General features: G+C 46.6%; 1 protein-coding gene across 3 annotated transcripts in view; it reads right to left on the bottom strand.

The window, feature by feature from the left end:
* SPDL1 (spindle apparatus coiled-coil protein 1) overlaps positions 1-19,609 on the bottom strand; it is a 97,506-nt gene that overhangs the window by 21,650 nt on the left and 56,247 nt on the right. For 2 of the 3 annotated variants that reach the window (XM_040344680.1, XM_040344681.1), the window contains exons 8-10: positions 11,009-11,149; positions 4,592-4,692; positions 3,232-3,419 (exon numbers count right to left, since the gene is read on the bottom strand). In XM_040344680.1, the coding sequence (XP_040200614.1) occupies positions 3,232-3,419; positions 4,592-4,692; positions 11,009-11,149 (430 nt within the window). The remainder of the gene's footprint in view (positions 1-3,231; positions 3,420-4,591; positions 4,693-11,008; positions 11,150-19,609) is intronic. The other variant, XM_040344682.1, reaches the window with a different exon arrangement.

The following is a 19,609-nucleotide window of genomic DNA, read 5'->3' as shown; positions in this document are numbered from 1 at the left end:
TGGTGGGATGAAGACTGCGGATAGGCAAGGAACACAATCCTCTGCCCAAGCCAGAATATGGTTCACATCCCTCTGGGCCGCGTGACTTCTGGTGCCCCCTTGGTGACCGATATAGGCCACTGCTGTGGCATAGTCTGACTGTATCCCGACAGAACAATTCCGTAACCCAAAATGTCCAGGCCATTAAGCCAAACGTATTGCCTGAATCTCTAGAATGTTGATGGGCAATGTTTTCTCAGACTCTGACCATTTCCCTTGGACAGTGGTCTCTCCTAGGACTGCTCCCCAGCCTATAGGCTGGCATTCGTTGATACCGCCGTCCAGGTAACCGGAATGAAGTATTTACCTCTTTGTAAATTCTTGGTTATCGAGCACCAACTGAGACTGGCGCACTTTTGGGACCAGATTCATTGGGTAATCCAAAACTTGGGGTTTCTTGTTTCCAAGCAGACAGAATACTGTATTGTAACAGTCTTGAATGGGCATAGGGAATTGCTTTGAATGAAGACACCATCTTCCCTAGCAGCCTCATGCAAAGGCGAATGGAAGGACCCTTCCTTGCCCTGACCACCTGGACCAGCTCTCATAGTGTTGACTTTTGCCTTGGGCAAAAACACCATTTACTGTGCTGTAACTATGACCAGGCCCAAATACTCCAAACTTTTTACTGGTTGTAAGGATGATTTCTCCAGGTCGAGAATCCAACCTAGTTGTTCCAGATAGCTGACCGGTTCTGGACACCCCCTGGTTTACCCGTGCTACCGACTGGTCCTTCCAGTAGCAGGTCGTCTAGGTATGCTGTTACTGCTATACCCTGGCTCCTTAGTCTTCCTAGTACTGGGGCCAAAACTTTTGTAAATACCCGGGGAGCGGTGGCTAATCAGAAGGGCAAGGCCATGAACGGAAAGTGGCGCTGTTCCACCGCAAAATGCAGAAACATCTGATGAGCAGGGAAAATTGGCACATGTAGATATGCATCTTGATGTCTATTGATGCTAGAACTTCTCCTCCCCGTATGGTGGATACGAATGACCGGATTGACTCCACGCGGAAAGAGCGGATGTTTAGGCAGCGATTCAGATCTTTGAGATCTACAAAAGAGTCTGACATCTCCAATCGGTTTCGGTACCGTGAAGAGGATTTGAACAACCAGACACCCTGCTCTTTTGAGGGGGTCTCCGATTTCCTGAAACATCAAATCGTTCCAGTGCCAGAAATAAAGACCTTCTTTTCATTAGGTCTTTGGGGAGTAGCCTAGGGCTACCACAGAGATGACCATCCATCAAGGATCTCTTGTTGCCAAGCCCTTGAAAACCACAGAAGTCTTGGAATTTTGCTTTGTAGGCTTCTGCCCTCAGGCACCTCTGCAGTCCTATGCAAACGCATAGGAAAATAGTTCCAGAGAAAAACAAGTACACGCGTATACAGCTTTAAAATGTATGCAGCATGCGTTAAAGCAATATGCCTCTATGGAAGCGTGCGTTTATGGTTTTTGTACGAGACCGTACCAATATGCTTTTAGGCAAAATATGAAAGTGTGTGCTGTACGCATGCATTCATGTAGCATGTGTGCCATGGAACCAGCATCTTTGAAAAGCAAGCATGCGTTTATGAAACGTGTTATGCAATATTATGCAACACACATCTATGCAGACATGTATTCCTATGCGATCCTGAGGAATCATGTATATTTAAGGAAACATGTTTTAACATGCCTCATTATGCAACCATGCATCTTTAGGCGATGTGATCGAGCGCCTTTATGTAATTAAGCACCTTTATGCGATCAAGCCTTTCTGCATGATCATGAGACTAAAAACAGTCATCTTCAGAAACCGTGTGCATCAGCAACTGTGCGATCTAGCAGCAACTGTGTATTTCAGCATCTGTGCTTTTTTAGCAACTGTGCGATCTAGCAGAAACTGTGTAATTCTGCATCTGTGCATATTAGCAAACATGCATTAAGCAATAAATCTGCAAGCATGCATATTATGCTGTTCCTGCCCACAAGCAGATAATGACACTTTTAAAGTGAACTGATAAACATCCAGGGGTGTATCTACTACTTACAGTTGTACATGCCCCTTGGATAGGCAGAAAATATGCAGCAAGTAATCAGGACTTGTCTTCACCCATTCCCAAGCCAGTACTCACACTCACAGCCCACTGTTCTGTCTCCAAGGCCTATCCGACCTGTCAGCACATGGTAAATGGCTGTCCTGCCTACAATAAATAATAAACTAGACCTCGAGCAAACCTGCACCCTCTAGTGGCTAGGGAAAGAAAAGCAGCAGCCTGCATAAGTAAGAGCACAAGCATGATAGAACAGCACACTGCTCCCAGTGGGTTGGTGTCATGCCAGACCTTCAAAGACGGGGTCCCCTCTGAACATAGGGCCTGCTGCCTTGAACCTTGTATAGCGCCCTGCCAGAGCAAACCTGTGGTATAGCAGTGTGACCTTGGCGCTGGATCCCAGGGCCCAGCTCTCCTAAGAGAAGCGTTACAGGCAAAACCTTGTTCTTCCGTACCGAGGCTCGGGTACCATCCACTTTTGTCTTTGTTTGTAGACTTTTTGAATGGATTCGATAGCGTAGCTTTCTGACCCTGACTAGGCCATCTATGGAGCCCTTTTTAGCACGCTATCAACCATGACCAACACCTTCGACACTGGCAAAAAAATTGAGGTACTCCCTGTATGGGAGGGATTCTATATGGAGGGGACTTACTGAAGGTGGGCGTATAACCCATATAGTAATTACTATAGTGCTCTGTGTCCCGTGATATACGATAAAGAAAAACTGCTTCCTTATGTTATTGTGGCTTGCTCTCGCCTACACCCTACTACTGCTCCAGTACCATTAGTAAAGTAGGAGAAATTATAACAATAAAAGCTGGCCCACATTTGCATATTAACACCATTGGAATCTAAGGCTTCTGGAGCACTCTGCTGAGTCTTCACCTTATTTCTGGTTATTTTTTAAGCATCTAATAAGCCCTCAATACTTGGACACCCTGTTATGCAAACTCAACTTATGCAAACTCAACCAGCTACCATAGTCATCAATTGTGGGTGGCCCCCATCTGGCTTTACTACTGGTTACCGATGCTGCCACTGCAGGGATAGACAATGGAGCACTGGAGGTTGGAGGACCAAATATAGAAAGTTATTGTAAGCCACAAAAAATACAACTATACAGCCTGATACAGAGTTAACAGACTAATATTTAGTACCATCGGGCTCATATTTCATTTTCAGTTCATCCAAGCCGACACGTAGTTTCATGTTTTCACTCTTGGATAGCTTAAGATGCCTATCATTTGTAAACAGCTTCCGTTCAAGTTCTAAAACGCGTTGGCTTTCTGCTAATGCTTTCATCCTTTGAAGGGATAATTCATCCTTCGACTTCTCCATCTCTTTACTGTAATAAAAAAAAAAAAAAAAAAAAAAAAAAAGATTTGAACTAATCCGACTTATTTACTGTCAAGTTACATTTCATTCACATTCATGCAGTAATTAAAGCGATATTAAATCTTTGGATTAAAATAATAAACATGTTATTATGCTCTGTGCTCATCTTGAGTCCCCGGGCGGCACTTCTGGCCCCTCCCTCCTGCCAAATTCCCCCAGAGCAAGGAGTGGTCTGTGCCCACCCAGGACCACCAGGATGCCAGAATGGACCACCAGGGATGGCCACCCCACTGGACCACCAAGTATGCCACTCAGACCACAAGGGAAATGCCAATATGTGCCCAGGCAGCTGCCAACCAATGCCCATCCACAATGCCTGCCAGTGCCAGAAGGGAAACAAAAAGAAAAAAAAAATCTAAAATTTTCTGTCTTTTTATTTATTTATTTAGCAAAAATAAAAACTGCAGAGGTGATCAAATACCACCAAAAGAAAGCTTTTTTTGTGAGAACAAAACGATAAAAATTCTGTTTGGGTACAGTGTAGCATGACCGCGCAATTGTCATTTAAACGGCAACAGCGCTGAAAACTGAAAATGGGCTTGGGCAGGAAGGGGGGTAAGTGCCTGGTATTGAAGTGGTTAAAGTGGTAGTAGACTTTTTTTTTTTTTTAATTGCCAACAGGCAGGGTATTTATGACAAAAGAGACCCAAATCGGTCTCCGTCATAAATGCTTCCGCCTGACTGTCATGTACACTACTCATTCACCAAAACAAAGTAGTGTAGTGTTAAAAAAAAAAAAAAAAAAGACAGTAGGCAGTTTTTGAAAATTCCTTTATTAAAAGAATATAAAACAGAAATGTCCCCCTGCTGTAGATACATCATCAATCACAAAGCTGCCTGCTCCTTAACAACCAGTAACCTTCATGGTGGTTAAGCATGCTGGCAGCCTCCCACTCCTTAAAGCGGAGTCGTCACACCCCCCCCCCCCAGCATTAAAAAATAAATAAAAAAGTCAGCAACTACACATACTGTAGCTGCTGACTTTTAATATTAAGACACTTACCTGTCCTGAAATTCAAAAACAGGTACCCGCCCCACCCCCAAGAGAAAGATGACAAAAAAAATTCTGTCAATTTTGTCAACTGGATTCCAAGTAGGAATTCAAACACTTTAAAAGAATACCTGCACTGCTCAAGTTTCATTTTCAGCAAGTCCACATAATAGACATCATTCTGGAGGACAACCTGTGTATTGATGTTTGCTGTATTTTCACAATTTTGCTGCTAAAGAAAGAAAATATTAGAAACAAATGCACACTTAGTATGTGAAAAAGCTTCAAAACACAAGTTTGACACATTTTTGCAGCATTTAAATGATTGTAATGCAACTGTGTGAGAATGTAACATGTTTAGTTTACAATGACTGCATATAGGCACATTGGAAAATGTCAGACAATTTTGTATTTTACAGTGCTTATTGAAAGGAACAAAGAATGTATACAAACTGCCTGCAAAACACGCAACACACAAAGAAACCCCCTGGAAGGGAACCAGAACCCTAAACTGTCACTTGTAAAACCTTACAGCTAAAACATGGACAATGGCCACACCCCATCTTAAAGCTTGGAAAAGATAGACAGATGACCAGGTAGCAGTGCAGCCGAGACACTGATGCCCAATGCTGAAAGGAAGGAGCCTGACCCCTAAAGGCATAGGCTTGAACAGAAATCTGTCCAATCCAACGCAAAATGGTGGCAGAAGAAGCTGAAAACCCAGTACGTTAGCCAGCACAAAACACAAAGAGGAAGTTCAAAATATTTGTGAAAATAGGCCATAACACACAGATAAGGGGATTTTTATATACAGCTTACCTGTAAAATCCTTTTCTTGGAGTACATCACGGGACACAGAGCGGCATAGTCATTACCATACGGGTTATAGAGTCTACCTTCAGGTGATGGACACTGGCAATTTCAAACAGGAAGTCCCCTCCCTATATAACCCCCTCCCATAGTGGGAGTACCTCTGTTTAGTAGCAAGCAGTATGCATCCCAAAATCTTCCCCATAAGAGGGGCGGGAGCTCTGTGTCCCGTGATGTACTCCAAGAAAAGGATTTTACAGGTAAGCTGTATATAAAAATCCCCTTTTCTTTATCGTACATCACGGGACACAGAGCGGCATAGTAATAACTATACGGGATGTCCGAAAGCAATGCTTTAATGAGGGGAGGGAGACATCTCCATCAAGATGACTTAACTTAGGAAATACATTTGAATCATAATTAAATCCAAATTAAATCAAAAATGTAATTAAATCAAGGGTGCCCCAGATCCTGAGGATCTAAAATCGCAGCACCGCCTTCCCAAAGGCTGCATCGGCACTCCTTCCAACGTCCAATTGGTAAAACTTTGCGAACGTATGGACCGACGACCAGGTAGCCGCCCTGCAAACCTGAGCCATAGAGATCTGGTGGTGGGCTGCCCAGGAGGCACCTATAGCCCTAGTAGAATGGGCCATTATTGACAAAGAAGGGGGCAAACCCTTCAAGCCGTAGGCATGACTGATTAATTGTTTAATCCATCTAGCGTTTGGTCTTTCAAATCTTTTCTGTAGCCTTAATGTAGGCCTTCATGGCCCTGACAATATCCAAGGTATGCAGCAAGCCTTCCTTTCTTGAAGTGGGTCTTGGAAAGAAGGATAGTAGGATCAAATCCTGGTTTAAGTAAAAACTGAACACAACCTTTGGCAGAAAAGACGGATGCGGACGGAGAACCACCCTGTCTTTATGCAGAATGAGGTATGGTTCTCTACAAGACAAGGCCGCCAGCTCTGACACTCTTCTAGCAGAGGCCATAGCAACCAAAAATACTAACTTTCTAGTTAGTAATACTAACGGAACCTCAGCCAGAGGCTCATAGGGCTGCTTTTGTAGAGCCGACAACACAAGATTTAAGTGCCATGGACAAAGAGGTGACTTGATAGGGGGATTAATGCACAAGACCCCCTGCAAGAAAGTCTTAACTAGAGAGTGAGTGGCCAAAGGCCTCTGAAACCACACTGACAAGGCTGAAATCTGTCCCTTGATAGTGCTTAATGCCAAGTTTTTGTCCACTCCCAGCTGTAGAAAACGTAACACTCTGTCAATGGTGTACTTGCGGGGGTGCCACCTTTGGGACTCACCAGACTACATATGCCCTCCAAACCCTGTAATAAATTACCATTTTTTTTACCACTTTCTAACCTTAATCAGGGTAGAAATTACCTGGCTAGACAGGCCTCTACCCCTGAGAATCAGGGATTCAGCCGCCAAGCCGTCAAATTTAGATGCCGTAAGGCAGGGTGGAGGAACGGGCCTTGCGAGAGTAGGTCTGGACAAATCGGAAGGGTCCAGGGCTCCCCCACTGACATTCTCACGATCAGTGAGTACCATGACCTCTGGGGCCACGCTGGGGCTACCAGAATAACTGGTCTGTTCTCTACCCTGATCCTGCGCAGCAGGCAGGGCAGCAATTGTAACGGGGGAAAGGCATATAGTAGACTGAACTGATGCCAAGGGCAAACCAATGCATCAGTTCCACAGGCCAACGGATCCCTTGTCCGGGACATGAACTTGTTCAGCTTCTTGTTGAACCTCGATGCCATGATGTCTACATCCGGAAATCCCAACCTCTGGCAAATTCCTTGAAAGACCTGGGGATGGAGAGACCATTCCCCTGGCACCAGCTGCTGACGACTTAAGAAGTCCGCCTGTAAGTTGTCCACTCCGGGAATAAAAATTGCAGAGATGCATGGCACATGTGCCTCTGCCCACAGAAAAATTAAGTTCACCTCCCTTTGGGCGGCTTGACTCCTCGTGCCCCCTTGGTGGTTTATATATGCCACCGCTGTGGCATTGTCGGACTGCACTCTCACCGGAGACCCTTGTAGCCTGGATGTCCATGCCTTCAAGGCTAACCGTGCAGCTCTGATCTCCAAGACATTGATGGGCAAAAGTTTCTCTGACTCTGCCCAAGTCCCCTGCTGAGTCTGCCCGTCCAAGACCGCTCCCTAGCCTTTAGGCTGGCATCCGTGGTCACCATCTTCCAGATGATGGGGCTGAAAGACTTTCCCTTCAGTAGATTCTGAGGGTTTAGCCACCAGGAGAGACTTTGACAGACCTTTGAAGAGAGGGTCAAAGGAAGATCCAGGGCTTGTGGCTTTTTGTTCCAAGCCGACAGAATGGCTGCCTGTAGGACTCGAGTGTGAACCTGAGCATATGGTACTGCCTCGAAAGTGGCCACCAGCTTGCCCAGTAATCGCATACACAAGCGAATGGTTGGTTCTCTTTTGCTCAGAACCAACTGGATTAACTCTCTGATACCTTTGACCTTCGCTAAAGGTAGGAACACTCTGCTGTTCCGTGTCTAGCAGCATGCCGAGGTATTCCAACCGTTTTGTGGGTTGCAAGGCCGATTTCTCTTGGTTTAGAACCCAGCCGAATACCTCGAGGTACTGAACCGTGAGGGCTACTGCTCAATTTAGGCTGGAGGCAGAGTGATCTATGATAAGGAGGTCGTCCAAGTAAGCTAGGATCGAAATTTCTTGGGTCCTTAGATTGGCTAAGATGGGAGCCAAGACCTTCGTAAACACCCGGGGGGCTGTTGCTAGCCCGAAGGGGCGAGCTACAACTTGGTAGTGGCGTTCTGCGATTGCAAAGCGCAAGAACCTTTGATGCGTCTGAAAAATTGGTACATGTAGGAATGCGTCCTTTATGTCTATTGAGGCCAGATAATCGTCCTGCTGCAAGGAAGCGGCTGCTGACCGTACGGATTCCATCCGAAAGGAGCGAACCTTCAGGTAGGAATTTAGACCCTTTAGATCCAGGATCGGTCTGACATCGCCGTTGGGCTTTGATATGATAAATAGATTGGAGTAAAAGCCTAGTCCGCGCTCCTGGGCTGGCACCACTATGATTACCCCCTGGTACAAAAGGCGATCCAAAGCTGCCAACAGAGACGTTTTTGTTACCAGATCTTTTGGAACTCTTGACTCCTGAAAATGAGGAAGGGGAAACTCCAAAAATTCTATTTTGTAGCCTGTGGCCACCGAGGAAAGGACCCACTTGTCGGGGATATTGGCTTCCCAAACTTCTACAAAGAATCGAAGCCTCCCCCCCACCCGATTGAGTGGGGGCGCCCCTTCATAAAGCTGATTTGGGGGCTGGTTTTGCTGGCTTGCAAGACCATGGTCTCTTGCCACCTGAGGCCTGTCCTTGCGACTTATTACCAAAGTTTGATCGTGCAGGAGGCCGTCGATACTGCCTGGAGGCCGAGGGCCCTGGGGCTGGAGACAGCTGCCGCTTAAACGTGGGGCCCCGAGATTTCTTTTTGACCGGCAAAAAGAGTACTCTTGCCACTTGATATTGTCTGTATGTATTTATCCAGATCCTCTCCAAAAAGTCTTCCTCCGTGAAAGGGGAAACCCGCTAAGAGCTTTTTACATGGAGTCTCGGCCGACCAATTCTTTAGCCACAAGAGCCTTCGCATGTGCACTAAGAACAGTGAAAATGGGAAGCCTGCTGGATGGAATCTTTTATAGCATCCACCGCAAAACACAGGGCTCTGGGGAGGTCGGCTAATTCTCGTGCCTGCTGCGCCGGAATGTCCTTCAACATCTGTTTTGTCTGGTCTTTTAACGCTTAACAAACGCCAATAGCAGCCACTGCCGGCTCCACAACTGCTCCAGCCGTAGTAAAGGAAGCTTTCAAAAGAGTTTCTAACCGTTTATCAACCGGGTCTTTGAACATTTGTATGTTCTCTACCGCGCAAGTCAAGGATTTATTCATGCAGGAGATGGCTGCGTCCACAGCCGTGAGCGCCCATTTCTTTGAAAATTTCTCTTCCATAGGGTAGAGGACAGAAAACCTCTTAGGAGGCAGGAATATTCTGTCAGGCCGTACCCAATCCTGAAAGATCAGATCCTCCAAAAGAGGATGGACCGGAAACAGCGCATTACTTAGTGGTGCTTTTAAGGAGCCCAAAGAAGACACTGCAGGGACTTGAGGCCCTGGTAAAGGCAGCTTAAATGCTGAACAGCCATGTCTGTTAAGGACTTGATCCACAGACTCTCCGCTTGGGAGGCTGAGAACGGTTCTTCTATGGTGGATTCCTCAATCTTTGAACCTTCTAGGTTCTGTTTCATTTGATCCTCCTTAGATTCGTATTCCTCATGGGAGAGAGGAATTTATTAAAACATGCTAGGATGCTAGGATGACAGATCAGCAAGACTCCAGGGCATGACGTCAGACAGCGGTCACCCACCACAGTGCCACCCATCCAGAAAAGGATGCTGGGCCACATCACATCCACCCCGAGCTCAGGCACGGAGTGCAGACAGAAGATATAGCAGAAAGGGGCAAATTAACAAAGGTAAAATAGCAGGCGCACAGCCTACCCCAGATCTGCTAATCAGAGAAAAGGGTGCTAGGCTACAGCTCCCAGCTCAGATACAGAGCACAGGCAAAATAAACGTCAGGAAAGGGCAACTGCCCCAAGGCAAAATGGCATCTACCGTGTAGACTGCAAAGTCGCACCTTAAATGTAGGAGCAGCCTGATCGCGTGGTGCGTGCACATGCAGAATGGTCCATAAGAAAAAAATAAAATAAAACACTGGTCAAGTAAGGCCCAGAGGACATCCTGCACACAAAACGGTATTGGAAAAAGACACATTTAAAAAATAGGCTAGATCCAATTTCTGCACTGCATGTCCCCAAAGCCTCGGGGTCTTTTTACCAACTAGGGAAGAGGGGAGAAGTGCGCACATGTCAACAGTGCTGCCCAAGGCACCCCAGAGCTGAAACCAAGGGGCCGCTCGCCTGTCTGGGGACATGGGCAGGACTACCTGGGATATGTGTCCTAGTAGAATGAGCCATTAAACAGCACATGCACTCACACAGCAGCACTGTGTCCCCTGTTACAAGGTTCAGCAGACACACTGGACACAGAGGGGTTGATTTAGTTAAACTGGAAAATGTAAATGTGATGTAGCTGTGCATGGTAGCCAGTTTCTAACTTCAACTTGGTCAATTAAGCTTTGACAAAAAAAAAACATGGAAGGCAATTGGTTTCTTTGCAGAGCTGCACCAGATTTTTCCCTCTCTAGTTTTATTAAGTGAACCCCAGGGAGACTAGGAAAGCAAGATACCCAAAACCTCACCTACCCACCCCCAAAAGATATTAGGGGGGGTATGCCAATTTACCCCCAAAAACAGGGGTCTTCCCTGTGACAGGACACCTCTCAGCCAAAGCCAGGGCACTGTCTGCCTGGGGGAACACCGACATCCAGCCTGTAGCCGATTGCTCATATGTGCTCCCCATGAGGAAACACTTACAGGCTTGCTCACTGTCCACATCCAGCTGTCACAGCCGACCTACAGTAGTGGTGACTACTGGATCTACTGTATGCAAAAATCTATGTACATTAATTGTAAAAACGTCTAGCAGTATATATGGCTGAAAACCTCAACAAATCTTGCACAACAAGCTAAAAAGTATGACTCCAACACACATTTAAAACAAATGAGTAAAAAAATTATAATTTATGAATTATTAAGAAACAACCTGACTTTTTTCCAGTTGCCGCACTTTTACAAGGAGTTTTTCCATTTCACTGTTCTTTTGTTCAACCATTGATTGCAATCTCTCCATCTGGTCAGGGTCCATCTGGGATCCCTTCAGCTGTAACAATGTTGCAATCTGCACCTATTAGACAAGGAATATAAAACAAACACAATTAAAATAAAATACAAAAACACTATAAGGCCCCTTGCACACGGACGTCATAATTTACCGATATTATACTCCGGAGCTTTCTGACAAAGTTAAAAAAAACTGTGTGCAAAGACCTTGTGTAAACATGTGTAAATGTATGCAAGCGCATACATGAGTAAAAGCCTCTTCTAGCTCCCAGAGTCTTTGCATATTTTATAATATTATTTAAATTGATTGATGCCCATTCCTTGCATGTTGCCACTTCCTGCTCTTGGGAGTGTTCTAGAGGGAGGTGGGTGGAATTTTACTTTTTACTGTTACCATCCCTCACCCCCATGGTTGTCAGTGTCCACGCGCCCTTCCTGGTGGTCAGTGTCTGTGCACCTCCCCGTCCCCCCTTGGTGACAGTGTCTGCGCATATTGACATATTGTCCATGAGCCACCCCCAACCTCCTTGGTGGTCAGTGTCCATGCGCCACCCCAACGTCCTCCTTGGTGGTCAGTGTCCATGCGCCACCCCAACCTCCTCCTTGGTGGTCAGTGTCCATGCGCCACCCCAACCTCCTCCTTGGTGGTCAGTGTCCATGCGCCACCCCAACCTCCTTGGTGGTCAGTGTCCATGCGCCTCCCTGTCCCCCCTTGGTGACTCAGTTGACCTCCGCTTGACATTTTTTTTAGCAAAGTCTTCACAGTATAGGTCCTCTCTGATCGGGTGTTCAGATAAACATCCCTGTGCAACTTGACTTTAAGGGTCTGTTAGTGCAGATGTGCCCTATCCATAGGAACCCCCAGAACAGAATATTTAAAGGTCTGTTCACCCAAAAGTTTAAATTTTGTTCTAGATGGAGCATGATGGCCTCGCTCACATTGAGATCTCTCTGCCATAATTTGCTACTCTGGATCTGGATATGCGTTATCGGCATGAGGTATCTTCAGCAGAAAGCTAGGGTGTACCACCTGCCAACAATCCAGGGAGATCAAAGGCCCACCAGCAATGGTCTACAACTGCCACATAGAATCTGAGGTGTAAAAACCTCATGCCAATTAAGAAAAGCCAGTTCCCATGGCAGTGTCCCTAAGAGAGACAATGTAAGCTAAGGTAACACTCAAGATCGTCCAGTGTTACCTCCTCTGTCTCAGGGAGAACTCTCACTCATTTCCAGAGGTGAGGGCACAGTAACACCGAAGATGGAATCCAACAGAGTCTAAACAAGGAGACATGCTTAAAGTGGGTTACCTCAATGTAGAGGAAGTGATCTGATCAATCAGGTGGAGGCCCCAGATCAGTTTCAATGAGAATTTGGGCACATTTGGCCAGAAACTCCTGAGGAGAACCCAGATGACTAAGAACCCAGTGCCTAAAAGGTCAACATTTCAAGCTAGCCATTCATGTGCAGTCCAGAATTGTCTCTTCAAAGACAGACTAAAGTAGAACTAAAGGCAAAACTTTTTTTTTAGTTTTGGATAGAGTGGAGAGGGATTAGAACACCTGTCAGTTTTTATTGCTGTCTGTGTCCCTGCTAAGGAGAGTCACGCTCTTTATTTGTCCTATTTATCATCATCATTAAAAAGTGTAAAAGAAAAAAAGCCCACATTTTGGATTGTCCCCAGAAAAAGTAAGAGGGGAAATCTTCCAATGGGGACACCAGTTCTTTTGACCTGGAGGCCCCCAATGGATTATCTTCATTTGCAGGGATTTCCCTACTTATGTTTGTCTACGAGACAGGTAGTGAAGGGAAAGCTCTGCAATGAGACACAGATGGCTAACAAAAAATCTGGCAGGGGTTATAACCCTCCCTTGCTATAGCCAAAAGGAAAAAAAGTTCTACTTTAAAGAAAGTTGAATATTGCAAGTGGAAAAAAAAAGAGATTTTTAATACAGCTTACCTGTAAAATCTTTTTCTTGGAGTACATCACGGGACACAGAGCGGCATATTCATTACTATATGGGTTATATGGAGTACCTTCAGGTGATGGACACTGGCAATCTCAAAAACAGGAAGTGCCCCTCCCTATATAACCCCCTCCCATAGGAGGAGTACCTCAGTTTTGTAGCAAGCAGTATGCCTCCCAAAATGGTCCCCAAAAGAGGGGTGGGAGCTCTGTGTCCCGTGATGTACTCCAAGAAAAAGATTTTACAGGTAAGCTGTATTAAAAATCTCTTTTTCTTTATCGTACATCACGGGACACAGAGCGGCATATTCATTACTATATGGGATGTCCCAAAGCAATGCTTACAATGAGGGGAGGGAGAACATCTTCCCAAGACAAAAGGATTTAATTTAGAGATATACTCAAATCATAATAAATCCAACTTAGTTGAGAAAAAATAATTTTTAAATTTTAAATTTTAACTCAAAAGGGAGCCCCCGGAATCCGAGGGTCTCAAACTGCAGCCTGCAGCACTGCCTGCCCAAAGGCTGTATCAGTATTCCTTCTTACGTCCAACTGGTAGAATTTTGTAAACGTGTGGACAGAAGACCAGGTTGCCGCCTTGCAAACTTGAGCCATAGAGATCTGGTGGTGTGCTGCCCAGGAGGCGCCCATGGCCCTAGTAGAATGAGCCTTTAATGATAACGGAGGAGGCAACCCTTTCAAGCCGTAGGCCTGAGTGATTAACTGTTTAATCCACCTCGAGATGGTGGATTTTGCAGCTGCCTGCCCCTTCTTGGGCCCATCCGGTAAAATGAACAACACATCTGTTTTCCGGATCTTCTCTGTAGCTTTAAGATAGGCCTTCATGGCCCTGACAATATCCAAGGTATGCAGCAACCCTTCCTTTCTGGAAGTAGGTTTAGGAAAGAAGGATGGTAATACCAAATCCTGGTTTAGATGAAAACTGGATATAACCTTTGGTAGGAAGGAAGGATGAGGGCGGAGAACGACCCTGTCCTTATGCAAAATAAGATATGGTTCCTTACAGGATAAGGCTGCCAGTTCCGATACTCTTCTGGCGGAAACTATGGCGACCAAAAATACTAACTTCCTTGTCAGTAAAACCAAAGGAATTTCAGCCAACGGCTCAAAAGGTTGTTTCTGTAAACTTGACAGAACAAGATTTAAATCCCACGGACAAAGCAGGGATTTAACTGGAGGATTAATACGTAAGACCCCCTGCATGAAGGTCTTAACCAGCGAGTGGGTGGCCAGCGGCCGCTGAAACCACACTGACAAAGCTGAAATCTGTCCCTTGATAGTGCTTAATGCCAGTCCTTTATCCACTCCTAGCTGGAGAAAACTCAATACTCTATCGATGGTAAACTTACGAGAAAGCCATAGCTTGGACTCACACCAGCCTACATAGGCCTTCCAGACCCTGTAATAAATCACCCTAGAGACCGGTTTCCTGGCTCTGATTAGGGTAGAGATTACCTTCTGAGACAGACCTCTACCCCTGAGAATCAGGGATTCAGCTTCCAGGCCGTCAAATTTAGATGCCGTAAGGCAGGGTGGAGGATCGGACCTTGCGATAGCAGGTCTGGCCGTAGAGGAAGAGTCCAAGGGTCTCCCACTACCATCTTTAGGATTAGTGAATACCATGCCCTTCTGGGCCATGATGGAGCTACCAGGATGACTGGTATGTGCTCCACCCTGATCCTGCGCAGCAGGCGGGGTAGTAACTGGAGCGGGGGAAAAGCATAAAGAAGTTTGAACTGATGCCAAGGGCAAACCAGCGCATCGGTTCCACAGGCCATCGGATCCCTTGAGCGGGATATGAACCTGTCTAGCTTGTTGTTGAGTCTTGATGCCATGACGTCCACGTCCGGCACTCCCCATCTCTGGCAGAGTGTCTGAAAGACCTGTGGATGTAGAGACCATTCCCCCGGCAACAGAGTCTGGCGACTTAAAAAGTCCGCCTGAAGGTTGTCCACTCCTGGAATGAATATTGCCGATATGCAGGGCACATGAGCTTCTGCCCATAGGAGAATCAAGCTCACCTCTCTCTGAGCGGCTTGACTCTTGGTTCCCCCTTGGTGATTTATGTATGCCACTGCCGTGGCATTGTCCGATTGAATTCTCACCGGGAACCCCTGCAACTTGGACGTCCAAGCCCTGAGGGCTAGTCGAGCAGCTCTGAGCTCCAAGATGTTGATGGGCAACTGCTTCTCTGGCTTTGCCCAAGTGTCTTGGCGAGTGCAACCATCCAAAATTGCTCCCCAGCCTGTCAGGCTGGCGTCTGTGGTTACTATCTTCCAAGCCACTGGGCTGAAAGACTTCCCCTTCAGTAGATTCTGAGGGTCTAACCACCAACACAGACTTTGTCGGACTCTTGATGAGAGCGGCAAAGGGATATCCAAGGCCTGTGGCCTCCTGCTCCATGCTGACAGGATGGCTGCCTGCAGGATGCGAGTGTGGCTCTGGGCGTACGGTACTGCCTCGAATGTGGCCACCATCTTGCCTAGTAACCGCATACATAGGCGAACAGTTGGTTCCTTCTTGCTTAGAACCAGTAGGATTAATTCCTTGATGGCTTTGACTTTTATCAGAGGCAGAAACACCCTCTGTTGTTCTGTGTCTAATCTCATGCCGAGATATTCCAACTGCCTTGTGGGCTGGAATGCTGATTTTTCTCGATTTAGGACCCAGCCGAACCTCTCGAGGTACTGAACTGTGAGGGCCACTGCTCGTTCCAAGCCAGGAGACGAGTGATCTATGACTAGGAGGTCGTCCAGGTATGCTAGGATCGTGACCCCTTGGATCCTTAGATTGGCTAGGATTGGAGCTAGGACCTTCGTAAACACCCGGGGGGCCGTAGCCAACCCGAAGGGAAGCGCCACGAATTGGAAATGACGTAGAGCCACCGAGAAGCGTAGAAATCTTTGATGTGGCTGGTAAACTGGAACATGAAGGTAAGCCTCCTTTATGTCTATGGATGCCATAAAATCGTCCTTCTGAAGTGCGGCAACTGCTGACCGCACGGATTCCAACCGAAATGAGCGGACCTTTAGGTATGCATTCACCATTTTTAAGTCCAAAATTGGCCTGACATCGCCATTGGGCTTTGGGATGATGAATAGGTTGGAGTAGAAACCTAGCCCCTGTTCTTGGACTGGTACCTCTACTATTACCTCCTGAGAGAGTAGATGATTCAATGCCGCTATTAATGCGGCTCCCTTCTTCGGATCGTTTGGTACTCTTGACTCCTGAAAATGAGGAGGAAACTTTAGGAAGTCTAGTTTGTAGCCTGTAGCCACGGAAGACCGTACCCATCTGTCGGGAATGCTGGCCTCCCAAACCTCTGCAAAGAGACGCAGTCTTCCCCCCACCTTCGAGGGTGGGGGCGCCCCTTCATAAGGCCGGCTTGGGGGCTGGCTTTGCTGGCTTGCGAAACCACTGCTTCTTGCCTGCGACGGCCTGTCCCTGCGACTTGTTAAAATTTGATCTTGCAGGAGGCCGTCGATACTGTTTGGTATTGGAAGGCCCCTGCCCAGGGGAGTACTGTTGTTTAAACGCAGGCCCCCGAAACTTCTTCTTGGTGGGCAAAAGAGTACTTTTTCCGCTTGAAATGGTCTGGATGTATTTGTCCAGGTCTTCTCCGAAGAGTCGTCCTCCATGGAAGGGGAACCCTACCAGGAGCTTCTTGCATGGGGGCTCTGCCTCCCAGCTCTTTAACCATAAGAGTCTTCTCATATGGATAAGGGATAACGATAAACGTGACGCTTGCTGGATAGAATCCTTAATCGCATCTACCGTAAAGCGTATGGCCCTAGGGACGTCCGAAAATTCTTCTGCCTGCTGGGCAGGAATAAGTTTAAGCATCTGCTTAGCTTGATCCGATAATGCTTGTGCAACCCCAATTGCAGCCACAGCTGGCTGCACTACTGCCCTTGCAGTAGTGAAGGAAGTTTTAAGTAGCGTTTCCAAGCGTTTATCAACCGGATCCTTGAACACCTGTATGTTTTCTACAGGGCATGTTAAAGATTTGTTAACACATGAGATGGCCGCGTCTACAGCCGGGGCTGCCCATCTCTTGGAAAATTTCTCTTCCATAGGATATAAGGCAGAGAATCTTTTTGGTGGTACAAAGATTCTATCTGGCTTGGCCCAATCTTGGAACATAACTTCCTCTAGTAGAGGATGGATCGGAAAAAACCGCATTGGTTTGAGGCGCTCTTAGTGAGCCCAAAGCTGAGACCGTTGATACTTGGAGATCTGGTACTGGCAAGTTGAACGTCCTATGGACCAAGTCTGTTGTTAAAACTTGAACCCACCAGCTCTCCCTTTGGGAGGCTGCGCCAGACTCCTCCGTACCCGGATCCTCGATCCCTGAACCTACTTGGTTCTTGTCCAAGAGGTCTTCCAATTCCCCTGCGTAAGGGACCTCCTCATCTGAGGGTTCACGCTCGGGCGACGGAGATCTATTCAGTTTTTTGCCCCGCATAGCCTTGGCTATCATTTTTTCCATTCTTTTTTCCATCTCCTTTAGAGAGGTGGACAGTACCTCGTCCGTGACCACCCTAGGGTTGGACTGACCCGTGCCAGCTCCAGCCCCAGATCTCGATGGTCCCACCCAGGCTCCCTCTGGGGAAAGTAGCGGTATGACTTTGTCCGAGATCTCAGACCCTCTGGGGGAATCCCCACCTCTTGTACCCTCTGAACCAGATGCCATGGTACAATACCGAGGTACGCCCGCTACTTAACGGTGTTCGGGAAAATAAATAGTTGTTGCCCAAAAACCTTTCTGGGGAAAAAAATGCCTTCCTTATTAATTTGGTTTGTTTTTTTGTTTTTTTTTTAAACCAAAGAAAGAAAAACCATTCTGTCCCCCTTTAGTAGTATTTGCCAAAAAAAAAAACTGCTGAAAAAGAAACCCTATCTCTAGGGTAAAAGACAGTCTTTTTGAAGACTGTAATACTCTTCTTTGGCCACTGTGTGTCCTCGGCGCCCCACTCTGCCGCTCTGGTCCTTCCTCTCTCAGTTCCAACACTTCACTGAGCTGGGAACTTTTTGGAAGGGCCGCCCCTTCCTTTTACCTACAGGCCCGCCCTTCCCCTGTCAGAAAACGGCGCGAAATTGCGCCCATATCACGGGGACGCGCGCGCCCGCCCGCAGAGGGGGGGGGGGGACCACACGAGGAGGTCAGAGGCTGATCCTGCCGTCCAGGCCAGGATCCACAGAGCGGCATTTTTTCCTGCAGCAACCGCCTGGACCTCTCTGAGCAGGCTTGCAGGTAGGAGCATTCACTCCCTTTTACATAAGAAACCTCAGTAGATTCCCAGGGGCTTCTCTTAGAGAGAATAGTCACTATACACACAGGCCCTTTTTCAATGCTTTCTAGCACCAGTTGCAATACTACCAGGGAGGTCACGATTATGGGGAATATATACATACAGAGTCATCCCATCCTAAGATATGTGACTCACCTTGCCAGATGCAGCGCATAAACCATAGGCATGTCCCACTGTGACCTTCCCCCAGAAAAAACCTGCTGCGAACCAAGTTCCGCAAGTTTCCCCTTCACTTACCTGCTCCATGCCGCAGGACTTTGCACAGCAAGAGGTCCAATCTTCCCCATCTCCGTGGGGCGTCTAGACCTTCAGGCCCTGGGTTCCTATGAAGGATCCACTGTCCTGGGCCCATATAGCACCCTGGCAACAGAAACATTAGGCCCCCAAAGGTTTCTAAGTTCTGGGCCCAGAGTCCAGCTCTCTGTGACAGAAAGCATTATGGGCTATACCCCAATGGTTTGGGGTCCGGTTACTGACCACTTTAGCACTGAGGCCTTTGGACAGAACCGGTTAGCCCACCTTAATCCCAAGGATGTGGAGGCAAGCTAAACCATGACCAACACCTAAGACACTGGCGTAAAAACTGAGGTACTCCTCCTATGGGAGGGGGTTATATAGGGAGGGGCACTTCCTGTTTTTGAGATTGCCAGTGTCCATCACCTGAAGGTACTCCATATAACCCATATAGTAATGAATATGCCGCTCTGTGTCCCGTGATGTACGATAAAGAAAATTACTTTTTAGGCACCAATTACATAAAAGGTAAACCATTTTTATTATAAATTGAATACAAAAATATAATAAAAAACAAAACAAAAAAGAAACAAAATTAAAAACTGCAGTGTAAATTCAGTGACACATAAAACCTTCCAAAATTGGTCATAGATGTCAAGACGCGTCGCAATGAGCATGTTTTAATGGACTATGAAGTAAGACTTTTTAGCTCTACATGTTTCGCCAAAATCGCTTCTTCAGGCGCTAGCATAAATTCTGAGGAGAGCGGGGAAATCAACAAAATTGCATTTATTGATGTCCCCTCTCTCCTCAGAATTTACGCTAGCTCCTGCTATTTTTGTATTTAATTTATAATAAAAATGTTTACCTTTATGTAATTGGTGCCTAAAAAGTAAATTTTTTTCACTTGCAATATTTAACTAATGATTGGGTGCAGCACTGCGTCACTGTAGGCACCCACAGTTCCATCCTGTGTTGGCACTTTAAG

Source organism: Rana temporaria, chromosome 3 (genome assembly GCF_905171775.1).
Source record: "Rana temporaria chromosome 3, aRanTem1.1, whole genome shotgun sequence".
Lineage (NCBI taxonomy): Eukaryota > Metazoa > Chordata > Amphibia > Anura > Ranidae > Rana > Rana temporaria.
Note: the sequence above shows the minus strand (reverse complement) of the source record. Positions and strands in the feature narration are given on the sequence as shown.